The 15,604-nt window shown below is 33.7% G+C and overlaps 3 protein-coding genes across 4 annotated transcripts; 1 reads left to right on the top strand and 2 right to left on the bottom strand.

The window, feature by feature from the left end:
• Positions 1–79: 79 nt before the first annotated feature.
• LOC103866116 (outer envelope pore protein 37, chloroplastic) lies at positions 80–2,447 on the bottom strand. Its single transcript, XM_009143990.3, has 6 exons — positions 1,724–2,447; positions 1,238–1,324; positions 973–1,158; positions 768–862; positions 567–687; positions 80–350 (listed from the first exon to the last, which is right to left on the bottom strand). Exons 1-6 carry the CDS (start codon positions 2,123–2,125, stop codon positions 219–221), a joined length of 1,023 nt encoding a protein of 340 aa, XP_009142238.1. The 5' UTR covers positions 2,126–2,447; the 3' UTR covers positions 80–218.
• Positions 2,448–11,531: 9,084 nt separating this feature from the next.
• On the bottom strand, positions 11,532–13,512 carry LOC103866117 (4-hydroxy-tetrahydrodipicolinate reductase 1, chloroplastic). 2 transcript variants are annotated; one of them, XR_004457486.1, is made up of 9 exons: positions 13,357–13,512; positions 13,070–13,280; positions 12,764–13,001; positions 12,493–12,701; positions 12,319–12,420; positions 12,124–12,233; positions 11,956–12,043; positions 11,707–11,866; positions 11,532–11,639 (listed from the first exon to the last, which is right to left on the bottom strand). XR_004457486.1 is itself a non-coding variant. In XM_009143991.3 (8 exons), the coding sequence occupies exons 1-8, from the start codon at positions 13,371–13,373 to the stop codon at positions 11,798–11,800; spliced, it is 1,044 nt and encodes a 347-aa protein (XP_009142239.1). In that variant the 5' UTR covers positions 13,374–13,512; the 3' UTR covers positions 11,550–11,797. The 2 variants fall into 2 exon arrangements, 1 of the variants encoding a protein (XP_009142239.1); XM_009143991.3 differs by having other exon boundaries at positions 11,550–11,866.
• Positions 13,513–13,836: 324 nt separating this feature from the next.
• LOC103866118 (6,7-dimethyl-8-ribityllumazine synthase, chloroplastic) lies at positions 13,837–15,557 on the top strand. Its single transcript, XM_009143992.3, has 8 exons — positions 13,837–14,048; positions 14,118–14,224; positions 14,308–14,403; positions 14,482–14,577; positions 14,676–14,754; positions 14,958–15,004; positions 15,089–15,148; positions 15,281–15,557. The coding sequence occupies exons 1-8, from the start codon at positions 13,916–13,918 to the stop codon at positions 15,317–15,319; spliced, it is 657 nt and encodes a 218-aa protein (XP_009142240.1). The 5' UTR covers positions 13,837–13,915; the 3' UTR covers positions 15,320–15,557.
• The last annotated feature ends 47 nt before the right edge of the window (positions 15,558–15,604 follow it).

Below are 15,604 nucleotides of genomic sequence, written 5' to 3'. Positions count from 1 at the left end.
CTCCCCTAGTAAAAAGTTAATATAATTTCACACGTAAACGCACGTGTCAAACATGTTTCCCTGTTCCAAGAAATGAAGATATAGTGAAGGAAGACAATTTTGCAAATTTCAAAAGAAGGTTTACACTAATCTTTATTACAGTGGTTTCACAACAGTATTACAGAGAGTATGCAAAAGTGTAAATGAGACTCTGTGATTCTAGATTTTTCTTTTCTCATTCAAATGTCCCATCTTTTCTTGACTCGGAACATCAAGACTGATGTTTTGATGTCATCTTGTGGAACTTGAAGCATGAACTGCACTTTCATCTTCATTGGCGTCGTTTTCACTTTCCCAGCTTCATCCCCCACCTGTTGCAATAACCAAACTCAAAGGCTTATCACAAGAGCAAAGGGTAGTTTCTTTAGCTATACTATTACCCCTATTGTAAAGTAACCACAGACTCATCAGATGCTATGTCACATTAATTAGAATGCTAATACTATGACTCGGTTTGGAGATGAGTGAAAAGGGGTTTCACAGATAATAGAGGAGAGAAAAGAAAACTGCAAGTTTGGTGGTTTTACCCAGAGAGATGCCCAGCCAAGGCGTACTTCAGAGTCATAACCAGCTTTGAACTTGTAGTCTTTACCATACGTGCGTTTGTACACAGCACTCCACATGTTTGAATCAAACTTGTACCAGTAGCTGCATAGCATAGTCAATACACAACTAATTTAACAGATGATACAAAAAGAGAAAGGAGTAGAGACAGAGAGGCCACTAACCTCAACTTATCTGAAGGGCTAAACCTGCGCTTGAATGCAAATGAAGCAGCGTTGGAAGGAAGGGATATGGTTGGGATGAAAGACAATGCTTCATCCTGTATGAAACAAAAAACAAGTAAAGCTTTGTTGTCACATCCAAAAGATAGTGAAGTAAGGATATTCTACATGTCATTTGCATACTAAATTTTTTGTAAAAGTCCAAGACCTTATAAGCATATCTCAGCCTCAACTCTTCATCTGTGTACAAAGCGGAACAAACACCATCCATAACTTGACGTTTGAGGATCCCATTAATAGATAACATTCTCTTATTCTTCTCCTCTTCCTCCTCCTCTTCTTCTCTCTCTTGTATCGAAACTTCCCCTAGTGGGAATTTAAGAGTCGCTCTTGGCTACATGAAGACAAAACCATCAAGCATTACACAAAGCATCTAAAATGCACACACACCAAATGGAAGAGATGGGACTAACGTAACCAATAGGGACAGGTGATGAAAGCTCCAGAGAGTAGCCAGGCTCAGCCAGATTCGCCTCCATAGCAACCTCTCCTTGTTGTGCCTACAACAACACAATCAAGAACTGAACTTAACAACTCTACAATCCTAATCCTAAGCTGTACAAAACAGCACTCAGAAACAATGAAACATTCTTAAAAACAGAACATGTTCTGTTCCATAACCAAAGTATTGTTTTTTATTCCTTATCTACTCTCAATTCGACAAAAACCAATGATAATGAGCAAAGAAACAGAGAAAAGATTCAATCTTTACACTGACATTAGGCAAGAAACAGAGAAAAGATTCAATCTTTATTAAAAACAATGAAACATTCTAAAAAAAAACAGAACATGTTCTGTTCCATAACCAATTTAGCTCAAAAAGTATTGTTTTTTTATTCCTTCTCTACTCTCAATTCGATAATAGGCAAGAAACAGAGAAAAGATTCAATCTTTATTACATTGACGTTGTGAAGAGCACGGAGCTGAAGCCTAGGGGAAACATCAACAGTGCTCTTGATGAAAGTGTTCTTCTCCTCGACATCGTAGAGAACAGAGAGGTACTTGGAGGTGAGAGAGAGCTGAGGCTGAGTGACCTCGCGCTGGGAGTTGTTCTGAAACGACAGCTTGAGCTTGGCGAGGTTGTCGAAAAGCTTACAAGACACTTTGTTCAGGAAGAGGAGACTGTCGCTGTCGAATTCGGACGTCACGCGGAGCTTCGGTCTGTTCAGAGAGGTGAGGAAGGGGAAGAGGGAGGAGCGTGTCGGTGGAGGCGGTGGTTCCGAGGTTGTTGATTGGAGGGTAGGAGGAGGAGGAGGTGGGGGAGTGGAAAGGTTGGGGCTTTGAGGAGATTGATCCGCCATTGAAAGTGGGGGGTTTGGGGGAGAATCTATCGCTAAAGTCGTAACACGAGATTCAAGTACTAGAGATAGAGACAGAGAGAGTATGAATAACAGACGGTTCTTGTTTCTCTTGTAGTTTTTTTTTTTTTTTTTAAATATCAGAATTTTTACGATTTAAATTTATTTTAAAAAAGGCTGCAATTTTTAAAAATCAACATGAAAGTGAAACCCATTCATGTAAATAGCGAGTTATGTTTAATATTTGTATGGTTGCAGTTCTTGCGGATTATTTTATTCTATTAAGAATAAAAAACAGTTATCACCATGTCAACTTATTTTTTGTTATAAAAATATTATAACAATTTTAACTAATACAAAATATAATTACTTTATGTTAATGCTAAATTATAAAAAAAATTCAAATCAATGTGAGATGTATAATTAAACAGATTATTATATTTTGATTCTCCTATATAATTGCATCTATATTATTTTTAATTTTATTGTATAATACCAAATCCCGTTAAATGTTATATATTTGAACATATATTATTATGTAAAATATATAACATTATAAGTCAACATAATGCATATTAAATTTATAATTATTTATTTCTCAACTTGAAACGTTTTCTAGTACAAGCCAACATCAACGTCAAGACATACCTTTTTGTTCATACAACAAATAGTCATTGGAAGAGTGATAAGCCTGACCATTGCTATCTGAGTGCTAATGAGACATACCTTTTTTGTTCATACAGCAAATAGTCATTGGAAGAACAATCAATGTCTGAATGTCTCATTTGCACTCAGGTAGAAAACAACAACAGCAACTCAAGACCACTCTAGAATTTCGTTATTACCGTCCGGGGTCATGGAATAACGAAGCAGCCAGAGAAGAGTGATAAGCCTGACCTGACCATTGCTATGTAAGGAGGAAAAAGAGAGGACAAGATGAATCAAGCTAAAGGAAGCTGAGCTAGAAGTTTGAGAAGCTGAGCTGGACGAATGAAGCTTGATGATTGGTTAATGAACAGTCAGTTAGACTTGAGCTGAGTATAAATAGAAGTTGTTGCATTCCACTAGAACTTAGAGGTAGCTTTGTAATTGGATTGAGTCTATTGACTTGAGGAGATACTCGACTGGGTTAGGCCAGCGACTCTCATTGATTCATTTTACAAAGACTAATCGTTAGTACATTTCTTCATGGTAACACACCACCTTCCAAAAATGCATTCTTCAACACTTTTATTCTATCTCTCAACAAAATTTTATCCTATCTTTCATATATTTTTTTTTGGAGCTTGGCTCTACTTGCTTTGGCTACATTTCTAGATGAGTAAAATGTTCAGAAGAATTCAAGCTTCGTTATTACTTTATATTTGACTTGTAGCATGTGTTATTATAGGGACATTTGCTAAAACCAACCCAAATATTCAAGTCAAATGTAAAAGTGTACCCTACTTTCAGTCAAATGCAAAACCAACCTAAAGGAGTAGTGAAAGTACTATTTCACCCTTATGACCAAACAAAAAACATAAATGTATTTTACGTTTCTATCCTTTGGAAGTCTACACGTAATAAAAGAAGTCTACATATATATAGACTTCCTACGAAGTCTACTTTATAGACTTGTTTTGTAGTCTACACTCTAATTTGGTCTACTAATTTAATTTTGAAAATGTATAAAAATAATTATTGTGATATTTTTAACTAATCATCAATATAATGGATAATATGAAGTAAATAAATTAAAATTTCATATAATGAACAATTTTGAAGAATATATACTAATTTGGTTATCATGTGCTAGACTATGTTCATAGTTTAGAAACAAAAGGTTCTAACATGTTATGTCTTTTAGTAGTTGATTTCATAGGGTTAGATTTTAGATTTTTTTTTTTTTTTTGTTTTATTAACTTAAATCTGCATATTAATGTTTAGTAGTTTATATTTTGTATAAATGAGACTTTTTGATTATCAAGCAAAGCATTTAGGGTTTGATATTTGTGGTTTAGGGTTTTGTAGACCTATAATAAAGTCTATTTATCTGAAGACGTCTTTTTCAGTCTATATTTTTCAATTTATTTTACAAAAAATCATTATATTTAAACTAAGTTAAGTTCCTTAAGAATAAAAAAGTGAAATCATATACTATAACTATTAAAAAATAAAGAAATAAATTTAATAAATCATATATTAAAATTATTAAAATAATAAAGAATAAACAACAATAATTAAATTATTATAGTAGACTTCCAAAAAGGTCTACTATGTTATAGTAAGATCTACTCCAAAATTTTAATTTTAGTAGACTTCAAACGAAGTCTACAGTATCGTAAATTTTAACCTAGTTACATTTTTGTCTCCCTATATAAACAAAATTTATTCAATCTCTCTCTAAAGTGGCTGCACAAGTTCTTAAAACTCTCTCCCTTCTCTCTAAAACTTTCTCTCTTCTCTCTAAAATTCTCTCAATTGTTTCTAAATCTCTCTCATTATCTTCTTTCTCTCTAAAATTTTCTCAAGTTTTTCTCACAATATTATCTTGTCATTTTAGATATTATGATTCATGGTTTTCATCTTCTCCTTTAAAAAATGTAAGTTTTAGATCTATAGATTTTAAATGTGTATTTTTATGTTTATTTCTCACAATATTATCTTTTTTTGGTAGGTATTATCACTCATGGATTTCATCATCTCCTCTAAAAATGTAAGTTTTAGATTAATAGATTTTAAATATGTATTTACATGTTTATATTCAAATAAATTTATAGATCAAGCTCTCTACATTAATTTACTACTAGTTTACCTTATAAATTCTATTATGTAAAGTATTTTCAGATTTAAAATTATTTTCACATTTCAAAATATATAGATTTTTTCAGATCTGAAAATTATCAGACAGTGTAGACTTCTAAAGAAGTTTACTAAACCTTGCAGACTTCATATGAAGTTTACTAAACCACAAAGTTTAAGCAGACTTCATTGGAAGTCTACAAAAATATGACTTTAATTTTTTTTCTATGTTTTTTAATAATTTTATCTTATTTTGCAGGTATTTTCTTCCATAGTTGTTCTCTTCTCCTCCTATAAATGTAAGGTTTACATCTATAGATTTAAAATATGTGTTCTAGTATTTATATTCAAATAAAGTTACATATTAAAATTCATATTAATATGTCTTTAATTTATAACTATTTTGTCTATTAAATCATATTCTTAAAAGTTTTTTAGATTTAAACTTATTTCATATTTTTAATGTATTATTTTCAGATCTATTTTTTTTTGATAGAGTAGACTTCATTTGAAATCTACTTAAAACTTACGGCTGGTAGACTTCAAATGAAGTCTACTAGCCTTGAATTTTAAGCAAATTTCATTAGAAGTTTACTCAAATATTATTTTAATTTTTATCTTATTTTTTAAAATTTTATTTTATTTTGCAGGTATTCTCTTCCAATATTTTCAAATCATCTTCCCAAAAATGTAAGCTTTCCATATATTCATTATAAGATATTTTGTGTTTATAATGAACTAAATTTATAGATTCATACATTATCTTTTTGCTTTGTTACAAGGATGACAAAAAACCATTTTTGAAATATTTTCCAGAACAAAGTATTTTCAAATTTTCTAAATGCACACTTTTAGGTATGAAAATTTTCCATTAGTGTAGACTTCAATTAAAGTCTACTAAACAATAACTTTACGTAGACTTAATAAAAAGTCTACTAAAATATGATTTCATTTTTTATCTTATGTTTTTCTCATAACTCTATCTTATTTGGCAGGTACTTTTTCCAAGACTTTATTTGAAGCATCAAGATTATGAAAAATCAAACATACTCAAGAATACTTTTTAATATATTGCTCTGTAATAACTTTCATAATAAAATATTAATTTTTAAATAATTTTTTAATGCATAATCTATAAACATTGTATTTATTTTTAGTTGTTTTCACTTGTATGATATTATTAATTTTTTGTTAGATGTCAATTTTTTCACAAGATCTAACCAACCAAACAAGTAAAACCACCATAAGCTAAAATAATAACTAACACACATGTGAGAATAAGAAAATCTATACAAAATTTTCCCAAAAATTTTCAAGAATAACACTAATCAAAACAATTTGCAATAAGTATCAAGTGTATAATTATAACACATTAAATTGTGAAATTCATCCAAGACCATTAAAATTTTACTAACATACACTGTAAAATAATTAAATCATGAAAAAATATGATGAATAATACACAAATACACTTTTAATAGAATTTACGACGTAGACTTCAACTGCAGTCTACATTTGTAGATTTACAAAAACGTCTACACTTATTATTTAACATATAGTCAATCCAAATTTTTTTAGTGTATTGGCGCAGGCTTGATACACAAAGGCATACAAAGTGTGTCTTAGATAACTCGATCAAGTTCCGTACTTGTCGATTATTCGTGGCAGGCATAAGAGGAGTATATTCCTAATCGGAGTCATTTGTTTTAAATGATGTTTGGTAAGGAATAGGTTAGCACCATCTTCTCAATTTTGTTGTCCAGATCATAATCTTCTTGTGTCATTTCAAGAAGTTTACTATGTGTACAGCCATCATGCACAAGGAACATTCTTCAACCTTTCCGATTCTTCATCCTTTTCGAATATTTTGTCACCCAAAATGTCTTTGGCCCATACTTCACACTCGCTCTAAGTTTCCAACCGCATCCTTGAACACGACACTTAGCCACATACAGAGTTTTTGTTGTCTTATATGCTGAAAATGTAAAATTATATTCCACAGTCACCGACTTCAGCTTTGAAACAAGCTCAGCCTTACTAGCAAAACTATAAACGAAGACTTAGAAATACGTCTACAATTATTAGCTAACAACATTGTCAAATCAAATGAATTATACCTTCATAATTATAAAAAAAAAATTATTTTCAAAATCACTCAAACCCATTAGGATTAACTAATACACACTGTCAAACAAAAAAACTAGAAAAAATTTAATGAATAATACACAAATTCACATTTTTATAGATTTTTCTATGAAGACTTAATATTTAGTCTCTGAAGATGTTGACGTTCTTTTCAGTTTACAGACGTAGACTGTCAAATAGGTCTACTCTTTGGGTTGGTTTTTGCAATTGACCATTTTACGGGTTGCTTTCTATAGTTGAATAAAAGTTGTAATTTTGTACATGTAGACTTTCATTTCAGTCTACAATTTAAAAAGGTTACTTTTTGCAATTGACCAGAATTCATCCAAGATTTGACTTTCAGAACTAGACTTCATATGCAGTCTACATGTTTGAATTTTTTTGAAAGAGGTTAGTTTTGCAATTGACCAAGTTTGACTTCAAATCAGTAGATTAAAATGAACGTCTACAGGTGTGTAGACTTCTTGTGAAGTCTACTCTCAAATTCGACGGGTTGGTTTTGCATTTGACCAAAATTAAAAAGTAGACTTTATACGCAGTCTACATTTTTTTTTAAGATAAGAAGACTGCATATGAAGTCTACAATTTAATAAATTTTTGATTGCTTTTTAAACTTTTTGGTCAAACACAAAACTAACATATTCCACGAAGTCAAAGTTTTGGTCAAATGCAAAACTGACATTTTATAGACTTCGTTGGCAGTCTACATTTTGTAGACTTCCGTTGAAGTCTATTTTGAAAAGTCAAAAGTTCGGTCAAATGAAAAACTAACCTCTTTTAGGTAGACGTCTTAGTAAGTCTACCGAAAATTTTATTTTTGTTGTCAAAGGTAAAGACGGAGACTACTGGGGAAGTCTGCGTTAGAAAAAAAATTTGTCTGGTCAATTGCAAAACTAACCCGTGCGTTGACAAATAGACTGCATCGTAAGTCTACACGGAGGTGTAGACATACAAAACAGTTTACCGTCGCGACACAGATCTGAAAAAGAACAAAAACCATGTAAATAGTTACATTTTTCATGTGTAAAGCTCGTTTCCAACCTTTTCAACCGTCCAAACTCCAAATATGAGCAAAAAGAAGCATCTTTAACGATTCACTAATGAAGAAACTCGAAAATATGAAGTTTGTGATTATGAAAATGATAGTTATGAGAGTTTTTTAGATGGAAATATAGAGGAGATGAGAGGAAATGAAGTTTTTTGGGTTATAATGAGAAAAAAAGTGGTTGAAAATTGAATTCTAGAGCTTTAGAGCTCAAAAATGGTGGTTGGAAAAATTGATGATGATGGCATTTTTGTAAATAAGAAGAAATGGTTAGGGTGTATTTGATTTTTTGTTAATTTCGAAATTAATAAAAAAATAAATAAAAATGGCAATTTTGTGAATAATTCAAAAACATAAGGATAGTATGAAAATTTTATTGATGAATAGTATGGACAAAAAAAAGAGGGTTGGTTTTGGGTTTGACTTGAAAATATGGGTTGGTTTTGAAAAACACCCGTTATTATATACGCAGCTTTGTGCATGCTAAGATTATTCCTTGCAGATGAAAGTGATGTGAAGGAAAACTGCATTCAGTTTTTCTCTTGTGTGGTTGATTCAACCAGACACACAAGATGAATCAGAGGAAGAAAGAAGCACTAAATGAAGCATACAAGATTGGATCCACAAAGACAAATGGTAAAGAGAATGTGTCCTGACTCAGGCATCAGGATGATGCAATACACTCAAACGGTCTAACAAAAGAGAGATTTTGAGACTAACTTGAGTACAACAACATCCACAATAATGACACTAAAACAAAGGAACTCTGCATTCTGTGCTATTTATTCACCGCACATTCAGTTCTTGAAACATGTTTGTCTAGAATGAGAGTACTCCAAACCAAAGCCCGTGGAAGATGGTTGTTGTATCCCTGTTGCATCTTCTCACAGTAAACAAGACTTCTATAGTCCCCTCTCACAGGAAACAATTTTTTAAAGAGGCAAAGTACAAAAGAATTTTAGGCAGATCAAACATGAAAGCGAAAAAAAAAAACATTGATTTTTTAGGAAAACACGGGAGGTCAAACGTTCTGTTACGAGATTAATAATGAAAAACTCAGTGATCATAAGTGTCAACCAAAAAAACATATACAATCGCTAACCATCATTCGTTTAGTTTGTTTTCACAAACGAGACGGAATCTCAAATGACCGGATGTAACGCTTAATTTGTTTTCACAAACTACACATAAATTTTCATTATCAATCAAGTAATATAGATTTTATCCTCAAAAATAAAACTTGAAAATACGAGAGGTGGAAAATTACTTTATTACGAGATTGATTAGGAGAACTAAATGATCAAAAATGTAGAGACAATAAAAAATATATACAATCTCTAACTATCAATTACGTTTAATTTGTTTTTTCACAAACGTCTAATTTGTTTTTTCACAAATTATACATTAAGTTTTTATTATCAGTTAAGTAATACATAATTTTCCACCTAAATTTTTTGAAAGTTTTCTATCTATAAAAAAACTGTTGTGACAAAATGTTTTGACAGTTAATTATGATTAGTAAAGAAGATCATTAGTAAAGAAGATCATACCGTGCAAATGTGCAAATCAGTTTCGGATGGAGAAAACAAACGACGGCCCTGACAGTGATGACTGACGACGTCAATGACTTGGCGAGACGAAATCGATGGAATCCAATTTTATCAGTGATCCAGTATTGGCAACCTACAACAAGGCAGACATTTTATCATCACGTTTTTTTGACAATAATAGAAAGAATCAGACAGTAGTTCAAAAAAAAGGAAAGAATCAGACATCGACGGTGGGCTCACTATAATAATATATACAATCGCTAACTATCAATTAAGACCGGATGTAACGTTTAATTTGTTTTTCCACAAATTATACATTAAGTTTTCATTATCAGTAAAGTAATGCAGAATTTTCCACCTAAAATTTTTGAAAGTTTTCTTTTCACAAAAAAAAAATTATTGTGAAAAAAAAGGTTTTGAAAGTTTATGATTATTAAAGAAGATCATACCGTTCAAATCAGTTTCGGATGGAGAAAACAAACAACGGCGCTGACAGTGATGAGTGATCCAATATTGGCAACCTACAACAAGGCATGACATTATCATCACGTTTTTTTGACAATAATAGAAAGAATGAGACAGTAGTTCAAAAAAGAAAGAAAGAATCAGACATTGACGGGCTCACCTCGTCGCAGAGCAGACCATACGAGGAGGCAGACACAAGTACCTGAGACTGAATCCACCATCACAACCTCACACAACAAGACCGAAACCGGACCTCAAACGGAGACCAGACAACCTTAATCAACAGCAAAGAGCAGCAAAATCGAACTCGGATGAAGCTGGAAACAAGTAGTGAAACATCACCACACCCAAAACCACCGAAAACAAGATTTGAAACTCCCCCGAGAGGCAAACCGGAATCGACGAACCCAAGAATAAGAAGAATGAAAGCCCCATACAGAACAAGAACAAGGAAAAGCCATTAACTAGAAGATCTCTCACTCACACAGGAGAGATTATGGGACAAGTAGTTTCTTTAGTTCTCTCTCTAACGTTTTCTCTAGTTGTTGTTTTGTTGTTGTTGGAGTATTTCCTTCTGTAACACCAAACTATTTATAGAGAGTAGCTGAGCGTGCGATAACAAATAAACAAAAAAAAAGTAAATGAAAATAGCAAAATCTACCCGTTGCCTCACACAGCCCAATAAAAATACTAACGTTGTAAAAAAATAAATATTTTTATTTTGTTTTCCAAGATGATTTATTGTTTTTTATTCACTGTAAAAAATTTGAAACCAAAATCTACCCGTTGCCTCACACAACCCAATAAAATACTAACAAGTTGTAAAAAGATAAATATTTTTATTTTGTTTTGTTTTTAGTGAACCAAGATAATTTATTGTTTTTTATTCACTGTAAAAACTTTGAAAGCAAAATCTACCCGTTGCACACAACCCAGTAAAATACTAACGTTGTAAAAAGATAAATATATATATATATATTTTTTAGTGAACCAAGATAATTTATTGTTTTTTATTCACTGTAAAAAATTTGAAACACTTTCATGGTTGAACAAAAAAATGTTGTAGATTGTCGTTAAATTCCTTGATTGTAGATGGCCCAACTAACTTGGGCCCAATTCTCTGTAAGGTCCAACTCCATGTTCAGCTCCCAACTTCTGCACAAAGAAGAAAGTTTAGTTATTTCCATTTCTTCGTTTAGTCGTCAGTTAATGCCTTTTACAAAGACAATAGGGAATAAGAAAGTTAATATGTGATTGTGTTATAAATAGAGGTCGTGGTTAAAGTTAATATGGTTTTGTGTTATAAGAAAGAGCTAGACATAGAGAGATTAATGTATTGCAATCTTGTAATCTCTATTGTTGTTTTTGTTCTTAAGAAACACTTGTCTTTAGAGTTTGATATCGGATTCAATCCAAGTTTAAGCACTAAGAAAATGTTCAATGATTCAAAAAGGAGAGTAACCTTGATGGTAAAGAGGTTAACATGAACAATACAACGGAAAGTTCTTAAATAGACCAAAAGAGCTACAGAGCACCAGTTATGTAATTGAAAACAACGCCTAGTAGTTTCAAAAGCTGGTCTGAAAGAAAGAAGAACAAGTGGTAACCATACATCTAACTTCACAGCTGATGACTTGGTAAATCTATCTCAGCTCTTCTAAAACCACCATGTGGACAAAACTTGGAAGCTCAGCGCATGTTTCCCTCTCTCAAAACATCGATCATGTTGTAGATTCTCTGGTCTGCTTTCAACCGAATCTACATTTCATAAAAAGTATTGAAATAACAATTAGCATATTTTAGACAAAGGTGGGAGACTAATAAGATAGCTGAGTAATCTATAGAACCTTTTTGGCAAGGAAAAGCACCGCATCAACAGTACCCTCAGCGTATATCGATCTGCCACAGACATTATGCTGGAACTCAAAGGAGACACTACAAAAGAAAAGTGAGCTAGTTAAGGAACATACACACTTTCACAATAGAGACACAAAGTTATATAATGATGTCTTTACGTTTCATCAGGTGATGTCAAGTGATAGAGATGAAAAGCATGGCCAGAGACATGCTCTTCCGGAACCCCAACCATCTCAACTTGCTCCTTAGGATCCCTAATCAATTGTATCTAACCACACACACACACACAAAAAAAATGTTGTATACAAAGAAAACTCATATTCAGAGATCAAAGTTGTTTACAAGCAATGAACCTGATCCATGTCGTAAGACACTCCTAGTTCCTGGAAGCAAGAGATGACAGCCTTTGCTGTCCCGGACGCATCCAACTTACTAGCTTGATGAGACTCCATCACCTACACACATACATACACATTGGCTGTAGATTAAACGTAGCAAGAAGAAACAATATAAAAAAAAATGTATACCTCCAAGGAGTAACCAGAAAAGGCTCCTGGAAACTGCTCAGCCATAATCTCCATAGCCGCAAGAAACGCAACAACCTGTTTACCCATCTGTGGGGAGATCACAGCATAGATCCTTGCCTTTTCAACAGCCTCATACAGTTTCCCCCTGTCTCCACCAGTTGTTCCCATTACAAAAGGAACATCCACTTTGCTATACAGCTCCGCGTTATCTAAAACATTACATCACTCAATCAGAACCAGTTTTTTTTTCAAGAATGAGAGAGAGGTTAACCATTGACTGCAGTGGGAATAGTGTAGTCGACAACAATGAGCTCAGGATGCTTCTCAAACACTGAGGAAAGAACCTCTTGTCTCTCTGTGGGACCGTGCACGGTGATCTCTTTCCCACAGACCTCAACGGTCTGCCCGGCCTCGGAAGCAGATCCAAAGGAAGTGGGAACTATGTTGACTCCTGCAGAGTCTGCTGCTTTGATTACAGCTTTCCCCATTTTGCCAGTGCATCCATTCACCTGTAAGTGTAAGAGATAATGTAACCGAACAAATAACCAAAACCATAAGACAGTTAATGTAAAGCTACCATGATGGATATGCCATTTCCAGGCAAAACAGACTTCACGGCTCCCTCCTCCGTCGCCGTCATGGATAAAACCACCGGAAGACGACGTTTGACATTGGTAAGAAAGCTAACACGGGGTTTAACTAAAGTTTGGTTCTTTCTAGAAGCAAACGCGAGACGAGGGCTCCCTGAGGGATGAAGGAACACACTTGGAGTCGGAGACGACATTAGCCTGTGATCAATACAAAGTTTTATTTCAATAGATTCATTTTTAAAGAGTTAAAGATCAAAAGAGTCGAAATGGTTACCAGTTAGTCGTAGCCATATCCTATTGTTCTCCCAAAAGACTAAAGTTTTGTTCTTTTTTTGCGGCAGACAAAAAAAAGGTTAAAAGTCTTTCACTTTTGTCTGAATATTCCGACCGGCGAGAGAGTGAAGACTTTAGGGCTTAGTTTTGTCCCTTTCTCATCAAACCGGAAATCTCTAAACCAAATCATTTGATTTTGTCTAAACCGACGATAAGTTTCTCATCAAAAGAAATCTCTAAACCAAATGGATTCAGTAAATAAACCGGAATTTTATTAAATAGCTAAACCAATGATAGTTTATCCCTTATCATCAAACCGGAATTCTCTTAACTATTGGATTCACTATTAAACCGGAATTTATCAAATAGCTAAACCGAGGATAGTTCAATTCAAGAAAATAAATGAACCGAGGATAGTTTATCATCATCCCCTTCTTATCAAACCGGAAATCTCTAAACCAAACCATTGGATTGATTACTAAACCGGAATTAATTAAATAGCTAAACCAACGATAAGAACAATCCTTCCAAGCACTCTCACACATCTCAGAGGAACGAAAATGAAGTCGTTAGCTTCGCCGCCATCCCTCCGCCTAACTCCGACGACACGTCATCATCTCCCTTCTCGTCAATCGTCAATAGTCTCTTGTGTAATCAAATCTAATAGCTTATCGTTCTCTTCATCCGCATCTGGTACGCTTTGCCTTCTCGCACTGTCTCCTTAAAGGTCAATACTTTAAGATGTTGAGGTTTTCTTGTTAGGTTTCGCGTCACCACTCGCTGTAGAGAAGGAGCTACGCTTACAGACGGCTGCTGTTCGCCACGTCACTGGGTCACTTATCAGAGGAGAAGGTCTTAGATTCGCCATCGTGAGTGTTCTGTTTCCTTTCGTTAAAGTCTTGACCTTTTTGAGGATCTGTTGAGTTCTGATAGATTCGTTTTTATCTTCAAGGTTGTTGCTCGTTTCAATGAGGTTGTGACGAAGTTGCTATTGGAAGGAGCTATTGAGACTTTCAAGAAGTACTCTGTTAGAGAAGAAGACATCGAGGTATCTAATCGTAATTGATAAAGATTGGAGCTTTGCATCTGTATGAAGCTTAAGCTAGTGAAAGTCTTTTTCAATCAGGTTATATGGGTTCCTGGCAGCTTTGAGATAGGTGTTGTTGCGCAAAACCTTGGGAAGTCAGGAAAATTCAATGCCGTTTTATGTATCGGTGCTGTGGTATTATTCTTGCTCTGAAAGTACTTTGCTTTATGTTGCTGACACATGTTTAGAGTTGGGTTTTTGATTTAGTCTTTGAGTCCTTTGTTGCGTGTTAGATAAGAGGAGATACTACTCATTATGATGCTGTTGCCAACTCTGCTGCATCTGGAGTACTCTCTGCTGGCATCAATTCAGGTTTGTCTCAATCATCTTTTGCGTGATATGCATTTTTTAAACACACGTAGTAATCACTGTTTAAAAACACAGAAAGATCTAGTTCTACTATTCCAATTATTCTCACACCATCAATTAGTTTTAGTCACTGTTGATGTCGTCTCTCTTACATTAAGTTTAGCTTTGCAGTAGTAGATGTAACACTTTTGATTCCCAATGTGCAGGTGTTCCATGCATATTTGGTGTACTGACATGCGAGGACATGGACCAGGTTAGCTCTTGTTAATGCCAAAAATTGATGATATGTAGCTGATTCATCATAATGGATAAAATAAATAACTATCTGAAACTACAGGCTCTGAATCGATCCGGTGGCAAAGCTGGAAACAAGGGAGCTGAAACTGCTTTGACGGCGGTAAGTATCATCACTATCATCAATCCTTTACTCTCAGAACAAGATGTAGAAGTTTCTGATAATGTTATCAACCATTTGAGTTCTTGTATCTTATGCAAAGTCCTTGAATGTTCTCTCCTTTTTATTCTGCAGCTCGAGATGGCGTCCTTGTTTGAGCACCACCTGAAATAGGGAGCTACTCGTTCCATGGATGAACTTGTTGGTTACAATCCAATCTCCGACACTTGTACCTGAAAAGATTTGTCAAAATGTTTTCTTTTATTACCTCAGTGAAAAATATTTAAACGCTTTTTTTTGTAAGCTTCGTGTCTTGTTTTTGAATGATTGAATCGTGTGTAATAATAAATAGTTCCTCTGGATTTTAGGGGACGAGTGGGTTACTCAGCACCAATCGAAAATATGATTCTCATTGCGATAATATCTTGAAATCTAGGTGTCTAAATGCAATTGAATAGA

This window comes from Brassica rapa, chromosome A04 (genome assembly GCF_000309985.2).
Source record: "Brassica rapa cultivar Chiifu-401-42 chromosome A04, CAAS_Brap_v3.01, whole genome shotgun sequence".
Lineage (NCBI taxonomy): Eukaryota > Viridiplantae > Streptophyta > Magnoliopsida > Brassicales > Brassicaceae > Brassica > Brassica rapa.
The sequence above is the reverse complement of the archived record's forward strand: the minus strand, read 5'-3'. Positions and strand labels throughout refer to the sequence as shown.

Bases quoted from the DNA above. Each gene is read 5' to 3' on its own strand.
- LOC103866116 (XM_009143990.3), bottom strand. From the start codon at position 2,125: ATGGCGGATCAATCTCCTCAAAGCCCCAACCTTTCCACTCCCCCACCT. The intron at 1,325-1,723 runs GTAATAAAGATT...GTGTTGTTGTAG, and splicing joins GTGCTCTTCACAACGTCAAT to GCACAACAAGGAGAGGTTGC. The intron at 863-972 runs GTCTTGGACTTT...TGTTTCATACAG, and splicing joins GGCTGAGATATGCTTATAAG to GATGAAGCATTGTCTTTCAT.
- LOC103866117 (XM_009143991.3), bottom strand. The intron at 13,002-13,069 runs GTAGCTTTACAT...TTACACTTACAG, and splicing joins GAAATGGCATATCCATCATG to GTGAATGGATGCACTGGCAA. The intron at 12,702-12,763 runs GTTAACCTCTCT...GTAATGTTTTAG, and splicing joins TATTCCCACTGCAGTCAATG to ATAACGCGGAGCTGTATAGC.
- LOC103866118 (XM_009143992.3), top strand. From the start codon at position 13,916: ATGAAGTCGTTAGCTTCGCCGCCATCCCTCCGCCTAACTCCGACGACA. The intron at 15,005-15,088 runs GTTAGCTCTTGT...CTGAAACTACAG, and splicing joins CATGCGAGGACATGGACCAG to GCTCTGAATCGATCCGGTGG. The intron at 15,149-15,280 runs GTAAGTATCATC...TTTATTCTGCAG, and splicing joins CTGAAACTGCTTTGACGGCG to CTCGAGATGGCGTCCTTGTT.